This window comes from Eucalyptus grandis, chromosome 8 (assembly GCF_016545825.1).
Source record: "Eucalyptus grandis isolate ANBG69807.140 chromosome 8, ASM1654582v1, whole genome shotgun sequence".
NCBI classification, from domain to species: Eukaryota; Viridiplantae; Streptophyta; class Magnoliopsida; order Myrtales; family Myrtaceae; genus Eucalyptus; species Eucalyptus grandis.
The window spans coordinates 3,920,609-3,929,417 of record NC_052619.1 but is presented as its reverse complement, the minus strand read 5'-3'; the positions used below and the strand labels follow the sequence as shown (position 1 = coordinate 3,929,417).

At 39.4% G+C, this 8,809-nt stretch overlaps 1 protein-coding gene across 1 annotated transcript; it reads right to left on the bottom strand.

The window, feature by feature from the left end:
- Window positions 1-1,957, bottom strand: LOC104456294 (UDP-glycosyltransferase 92A1). Its single transcript, XM_010071058.3, has one exon. It carries the CDS (start codon window positions 1,790-1,792, stop codon window positions 248-250), a length of 1,545 nt encoding a protein of 514 aa, XP_010069360.2. The 5' UTR covers window positions 1,793-1,957; the 3' UTR covers window positions 1-247.
- Window positions 1,958-8,809: the final 6,852 nt, after the last annotated feature.

The window sequence follows — 8,809 nt, the reverse complement described above, 5'->3', positions numbered from 1 at the left end:
TATTGAAATTGTCACATCTCAAAATTTCGTAAATATTGTCAAACACATTAAGTATAGAAAGCTACATTGTACCTGAATAAAAAGCAGTGTACTCAAGAACAAGGAGCATAATCCCAATTCTTCTGTTTATCGCTTGAGGACATGACTGTGACCCGTGGAATCTATCCAAGTGGTTAACATGTGCCAAGTGACTGGAATTTGTGGCTTTATCTCAAGATTTGACGATTCTTTTTTAGCGATGATCGACTCAGGGGGATGAGGATGAACCGTTCATGGAGTCACCCAAAATGGTCCTCACGAATTCATCCATGGCCTTGACACTAGACCCCTTCTCATCATCACCCCCTTCTTTCACCGCTTCCCTCATCTGTCCCATCACTGCATTAGCCCTCTTCCTCATCTCCCCTCCTTTTCCCTCCTCTTCCATCACCAATTCTATCATCCGCTTCACTTCCTCGGCATCGATCTGGCTCTCGACCCCGCGCGTAAGCTCCACACACAACCCCATCTCCTCGACCATCATCTTGGCGTTGTACGCCTGCTCGGCCGCCATTGGCCACCCTAGGATGGGTACCCCTTGGCTCAAGCTCTCCATGACCGAGTTCCACCCGCAGTGGCTTAGGAATGCCCCTGTTGAGTCGTGCGAGAGGATATCCAGTTGAGGTGCCCAATTCCACACTAGCAATCCCTGCTTGCTCCTGGTCACTCGGTCTTTGAATCCCGGCGGCAACCACTCGGATCGGAACTCACCTTTAATGTTGAAACCAAGCGGCGGCCTAATGACCCAAATGAAAGGCTTTCCACTGGATTCCAATCCAATGGCTAGTTGCATCATCCGGCTAGGACTTATAGTGTTTTGTGAACCAAAGGAAATGTACAAAACAGAGTTTGGCCTATGTGAATTGAGGAAGTCCAGGCATTTCTCTAGGGACACTCCAGGAACTTTTCCTGTATGCTTTTGGAGGGAATTTATTCTTGATTTGGGGGAGACCGGTGATGAGTTTTGAAGCATGTGAGAAGGGACTAAAGGACCAATGGCCCAAACAGGGAGCTTCAAGTACTTCCTCAAGAGATCAAACCCAAGAGGCTCAATTTCCTCAACTGAATTGCAAAACCAACCATCTGAGGCCAAAGAGAGCTTTAGCTGAACCTGGAAGAACTTGGACCACTCATCCGTAGGGTCTGCCTCTCGAATGAACCGGTGGAGCTGAGAGCGGTGGAACCGACACCGTTCGGGAAATCCAGGCACCGAGAACTCCTCAACATCAGTCGAGCGGTGTGGGAGGTGAAGCCAGAGGGAGTTGTAGGCCAGAGTGCCATATGCGCCGCCTGCGGTGAAGGTGATGCTCTTCGTCCCAAGCCTCCTGACGGCGTCCACGGACCACCCGAAGAACACGTCCGAGATCACGCAAAGAGGTGGCCGGCCATCTTCGGTGGTTATGTCGGAGATGAGGCGCTCTACAGGAGCAGTGAGGGACACAGATGAATGGCAAAGCGCCGGAATCCGATCAGGTGGCAAGTTCTCGGTGTTCTCGGTGTCGGGGGGCAAGCCATGGTCGGAGCTGCAGAATGGGAGCTCATAGAGGTGGATTCTGGAGTCGTCGTTGTCCGGGGACATGGTGGAGCGGAGGTACCGGAGGTTCAGAGGAGTAGTGGCAAGAGTGACGACGAAGGGGGTTAGGTGGCGGATGCGGCGGGCTAGGGCGAGGAAGGGGATGAGATGGCCATGTGCCATGAAAGGTAGCATAACTATGTGGCCATGAGATTGAGATTGATTTTGAGAATAATCCATTCGAGTCTTGAGGTTTCCAAGAAAACCTCAGTATGTTGTATTATGGCAAAAGAGTACGAGGAGTTTCGATTGGAGAATCACTAGAGACAGCCGTGTGCTTTGTCTTCGTTCTTCTTCGCGAAAGCTTTTTGTAGACTGCAAAAGCAGTCCAGTGGTTGCGTCCACTTGAATCCTGCGACTGTGGCCAAAGATTCCGTCCCCCGTCTTTTGCCTTTTTCTGGGGTACAAAGATCACGCAAGATCGCGTCGGACAGTCTTATTTGAGAATGAATTTATGAGGCAAGAAAGGCGATTGCGTTTGGGGTGCTCCTCTGCTTGAAGTGGCAGCTAGAAAGATTCGTTCTACCAAACCCTCCGATGTAGGTTCGGCTGGTGTAGTAAACAGAGCTATGAAAAAGCTGGGAGTTCATGAACGCGGTCCATTTCGTTTTCAAATGCACACATATCACATTTTACAGATAATTTGTTAATTGATAGAGGAAAATGTAATTTACTGTTTAAATATTGTAACACTCTCCCTTACGTAAATGTGGGGATTTAGCCTGAGATTAGACATGTTGATTTGATCCAAAGGAATATTAAAGGTTTTGAAAAATTTGAACTCAAAAACTCCATCCCTGACCTTCTATTGACTTTTTAGGGAAAAATTTAAATAAAGATCCGAAGTGGACCAATTTTCTCAATAAGGATCCGAAATAAACTTTGTGTCAAATAAAGACCTAAAGTGGACCCATTATCTTAAATAATGAACCAAAGTGATTGAATCAATTCCGAATAAGGACCTAAGCTTGCTAGTCAGCCAAATATTTGCCAGCTATCAAACATGTGACATTTCCGATGACTAGAGTTTGGGCAATTTTGTCCAAAAAAATCTAGAGAAAATTAACAAATCCTAAAACATAAACAGAAAAACCCTAGATTTTCTATGGTCTCCCACGTTCCTTATACCCATCATCTACAAAGTCAAAGACCGAAGTTCTCCCCATTCCTTGTACCTATCATTCGCAAAGTCGAAGACCCAAATTCTCTGCCAGTTGAGGCACGATTCAAAAACAAAAACAAAATTGAATTCTTCTTTCTTTGTTTGCGGAGATGCAAATTCTCCGTTGGTTGAGCAAGGCGAGGAGCGACGAGAATCGAGTCATGATGATGACCGGGCAGCGATTTGGTTGAGGAGCAACGGGGGAGAAGAAAGAAGAAAACATAAACATCTAAATGAATAACCTAAACTTAATTAATTTAGAATTTTTCATTTTTTCCAATCACAAATTTCTAATAAAATTGCCCCTATTTTAATCTTCAGAAAATGTTTGTTGGCGAGCTAACATCCTCAATAGAGATTAACTTGATCACTTTGAGTCTTTATTTGATATAAAATTCACTTCGGGTTCTTATTTGAAACAATTGATCCACTTCGGATCCTTATTTAACACAAAGTTCACTTTTGGTCCTTATTTGAGAAAATAGATTCACTTTAAGTCCTTATTTGAAATTTTCCCGACTTTTTATTTAGTTCAATCATCTCAGTTTGTGATGTGAACCTTGTTTGCTGCCACCCCGGGAGGGCTGGCCGACCCTCATTTGGTGCCTTCCTCCTCCTTATGACTTTTAATCTTTCTTTTTTTAAAAAAAATAATTTTCAGTTCTTATCCTCTATGGTGTTGAACATCATATAAAAAAATGTTATTAAAAAAATATCACGGGGGCCTTTTATCCAAAGAAAGCTGACTGAGTTGGCGGAATTCTCTTTATGCATTTTTTTATGTAAGTTTTAGGAATCAAATGAATAATGTAAAAGTTTTAAGAGTCGAGACGCAAGTTTTAAGGCTCATGTGGTAATTGTCCGATCGCTGGTCTGGATCATTTGATCACCTGAATTTATCTCAAAATATTCAGGCGTATGAGATTACCATAGTGTCTTCTGGGTTCGGAATTTGTCTATCCGAAGTCGGTATCATTCTCATAAAAAAATGCATTAGCTTGATAATATTTGCTAAAATGGTAGAAAAAAATTGAATTCTAAAGAATAGAGATATTCATCGTTCCCCTTAAATAATCTATAAGGGCATCAATGACGAAATTATTGTTCAACGATTTAAGTTTTGGAAAATTGTTTTGATATATTATATGATATAATTTCTATGGAGGAAAAGTATAATAAATGTCATTACTTTCGTATAATATTCACTTTAGTGTCAAATCTTTTCTTTTTTATCACTTGTGTGCCAAATCGGTAAAAAATTAACCACTCAAGTGTCTTCAGCGATAAATTCCCGCAATTTGTCTTATCTAACTTTTTTTTAATGAAATTTTACTTCTTAAATGGCTTTCATAACCAAAATTGATGTGCAACATGGACAAAGGACAAGATGACCAGGCAATGTTGAGAAAACTATTTGTAGATTTTGAAGTTGACAAAACTATCCATTGAATATTAGTAAGTCTAATAATTGTCTTGAAGTGTGATGATTCAAGAAAGTAATCTTGGAATGGAGACATCTCGTTCTAGGTCAAACTTAAGTGCAATTGTAAAGTCTATTTCAGACGGAACACACTTAAACTCAAGAATATACATTGAAGACAAAGACTGAGAGAATTACTCTTATTCTCATCCAAACGCAATTCAGAATGTAGTAGGTTCAAAAAACGACAAGATTCAGAATATAGCAAGTTTAGAATGAAGCATATCCAAAAAGTGACACGTCTAGTACAAGACCGGTCTAAGATGAATAACCGCTAGTAATCTACTGTAGATTTTACTCCTAAAAAGATTTGTTTGGCTCAATCTAATTGATTGGCAGATCAATCCTAAAGACAAGTTCCTTCTAAACGGAGAAGCTCTACTCATGGAAACCAAGACTTTAGTTAAATGAGCAACCATAATCAAGTAGGATATAGCTTGCATCACTCAATGGCTACCAAATCTTCTTGATACAGATCTGTCCAACAAATGGATTAGAAGATGATCCTCTAGAGATTGTCCAATGGCTAGTTTGGAAGTGGATGAGTATATGTGGAGACTAAGGTGCCGATGAGTGAGTAAGAGATGAGGCGTAGATATGAAATTTCAAAGTCTAAGTGAATTTCGATCTAACACTTGTCTTTTATGAGTTTAAAAGTGTGTGATCGTGAGAGAAGTATAGAAAGAGTGATTGAACAAAATAGTATGATCTATCACTGAATATTTGCACTCAAAGTTGTAATCTATTATTGATTATTTAGTGAAATCTAGTAAGTAGGTTGTCAGTGTGGACAAGTGGATGTAGGCTTGATAAGTCCAACCACTATAAATCTTGGGTGCAATTCCTCTCAACCTTAAACTCTTATTATTTATTGTCATAGTTTATTGCACACTAATTGGGTAAGTATAAAGTTTGTTCTATTGCATAGCAAATTCTGAATCTCGTTCGAGAATTTGATCCTTCATATTTTAATCTTGACTCATTCTATTCCGTATAAATTTGTCAAGATTTTATATAATCACATATTTACCCTCTCTAGGTGATATGTGATGATTACCTTAGGCAAATGATATAATTAACTCACTACTTTGTCTTCTTTTCTCCTCCTCCTTCTTTGTCTTAACCTTAATCTTAATCTTCTTTAATAAAGACCTTGGAACGAAAAAAGGAACAAATATCTCACACAACTCTCTCTCTCTCTCTCTCCCCCCTCGATCTTCCCACTTTCAATCTGTTGCTTTTAGAATGAGGAGGACGGAGGGTGCAGCCACGATGTCGCAGACGAGGGCTTTGAGATCTGCTAATCCTTTTTGTACTGACTGAGAACGAGGGCTTCGAGTTGAGGCTGCTTTAAGGGCTTTGCGGGGTCTGGGGATGGAGATGAAGTGGAGTTGAGTCTCTGGTTGTGATGTGAGAATCGAATATTGGAAGAGGCGTTTCTTTGAAAGCTCAGGCACTTTAAAATTGCAACATACGAAAGGAAGGAGACGGGTAAATGTGTGGAGTTACCTGTCACAGAGACGCTTGCAGGTTCGCTTGTGAGGGGATGAGTTGCTTTTGAATTTTGCCCCCAATTCCTTATTTGGAGTTTAGGGTCAGGCTTGAAGAGCATGTTCAAACGACTCGTACAGCACTACTCCTGCTAACTTCACTTTTCCAGCAAGCTATGGTGATGATTTATAATAAAATATTATCGCGTCAGATTCTCTAACTGCACAATGTTATTGAAGTAATCAATATTTTATCAAAGCAATGATAAAAATATTGTTACACTGAAGTGAGCATCGTACATGTCCTTTTTCCTAATACCTACATTTGACATAATTTCTTGGATATCGCTGGATTAGTTTTGATTCGACTATGTGGTTACTTTGGTAACTCAACTGGATCGCCCGTAGAAATTACATAACGCGTAACGGGACGGGGACGGGGACGGGGACGGGGGGGGCGGGGGGAAGAGAGAGAGAGAATCACACACTTTGTACTCATGATATCATTTGATAAATTCATAAGCTGGTATAGATAGTGTAAGCAAGAATTGTTGTGTTAATCACACGAAGCAAATAGAAATTAAACACTTAATAAAAAATCATCGTGTATAATATGCATTATCATCAGATATTGGGCTAATAGCAAAAGTACAGAGCAAGTGCCAAAACTTAGTGCATGAGACATTTAAAGGAGAGGAAGAGGGAGAGAGAGAGAGAATCACTGACTTTGTACTCATGATATCATTTGATAAATTCATAAGCTGGTATAGGTAGTGTAAGCAAGAATTTTTGTGTTAATCACACGAAGCAAATAGAAATTAAACACTTGATAAAAAATCATCATGTATAATATGCATTATCATCATATATTGGGCTAATAGCAAAAGTACAGCGCAAGTGCCAAAACTTAGCACGGGAACACTTAAATACCAAAAATTTCGAAAGGTATACTTCAGTGTTTTTTTTTTTTTAAAGTGCAAACTCTAGTGAAAGATGATGGAAATCCGACGTGGATTATTTCTAATAAAATAAGTCATGTACGTGGTTCGTTGGAAAGTTGAGTCAGCAAAGAAGAGCCAAAACGATGTCGTTTTGTTTCAGATTTGAATTTTAATACAAATATTAATTAAATTAAATTTAAAGAAAAAAAGATTGCAGGGCGAGGGTTGTAATTAAAATTTATATTAAAATTCAAATTCAAGGTAAAACGACGTTTTCTACTTATCTAGCCACGTCACCATGCAAAATGACGTCGATTTACACTTGTCTCGCAATAAAAATGTCACGTCAGTATTTTGGTTTGAATTTCTCGCCATTAGCACTTAAGTGATCCATTTTTTTTCCTGATTTTGGCACTTTTAAGTGTACTTTTCCGAATGTTTGGCATTTAAGTGTATTCCCGTGTCAAGTTTTGATACTTAAAGTGTCCGGCACTCCTTTCTCTTCCACCCCTCACACACCCACAAATACAAAGTGATCAGCAGGGGGCTGGATGAGGGAGCTGGCACTTCTCAAGGAGCTGTAGCGCGAGCTTCAGGTCGATCCTGAGGGAGGGCAAGAGCGGCGAGTCCTTGTACTGGCCGAGACACTTCATGTCGGCATGCGAGAGCGCGTCGCAGCACACACCCGCCGGGGGTGGCGGATCTGGTGGCGTCATGGCCGGCCTGCAAGCCACCAAGCCCATATAGGGCGCGTCGCAAATCGCAAAGGGTTTCCCATCGGCGCGACAAGCAATCATGACCATCAACTAGAGAGTTAGTAGGGATTATGCTTTGCAAGGGAAGTATATCATTTTCGATGATTTTTTGGCTCACAAAATGGATTTTGCGGAAACGGATTGTTCTGCTTTGTCCGCACGTTGTTCGGCTATTTTTTGATGGCATGAGACTTGATTTGGGGAGAACGGCTAATTTTGGTTTTTCTTGAAATCTTGATCATTGATCGAACCGTCTTGTGACGGAGAGGAGATTTCTATTGAGTCCTCTTCCTTAGCTATCACAAGAGATTAAGACGTGGCAATCGTCGCAATTAGACTTGAAGAATCTAGGTTAGGTTTAGTTTTAGGATTCATGTATATCCATTAAATTAATTGTTTCATATTCTAGATTCTAGTAGCCAAAATTGCCGCTTTACTCAAAATATTAGTAACTGTCCCTCTAACTAGTTTGAAAAGAGTCATATTTTTCTCTGTTATTGGATGGAGGCCTACTTATCAGTCTTTTGATTGGTGAACTATAGATGTCACCATCATTTGCATTTGTGTTCAGTTTGGTTTGTACACAGATAATGTTTATATTTATAATTCACTAATCAAATGCCTCCATGTTAACACATAAACATTGACTATTTCACTAAGTCATATATCACACAAGAAAATTAGGGATCATTCCCCAACTCGTAAATAGAATTGATGGTATTGCATCCATATTCTCCATTGCACTTAGGCATTTTGGCATTATGAACATTTTATATGATTAATATGTCTGCATTAAATAAATTTCATCTAGGTTGGCTTGGTTACAAATTGCACTTTAACTGGCCCAATATTTTAAATAAATTTGGGCTTGCAACAGAGGTGAAGCCTAAACTTATTGAAATCTTCAAGATTAAGCTTATGTAATAACCATTTTTTTTTAAAAACAATTTCTGCTCAGAAATGATTTTTTCAGATTCTATTCCATTGATAAGTTTTTGAATATTTGAAAGTATTTGATAATTGTCTAAAATTTTGATTCTCGGAATAAAAAAAATGTTTAATACAATCCTCAAATTCTTCTGGGACTCAATATTTCTTTTAATTTTTAAATGCTTTTATTATATTTTTCTATTTTTTTCTTTTCTTCTTCTTCTTCTTCCTTTAGTTGGTTGCTAGCCATGGCCAAGGTTGGCAATTGGCTAGAGGAGAAGGAGGAGGGAGAAGAAGAAGAGAACCAAAAAAAAAAGATTTTGGAGTTATTTTTTAGAACAAAAAAGTAACTTCTTTTAAAAAAAAAACTTTTTAATTCTGTTCTAAATCTATTCTCGGGAATAAAAAAAGATAACTGTCACGCCCTAGTCCTCTGAGC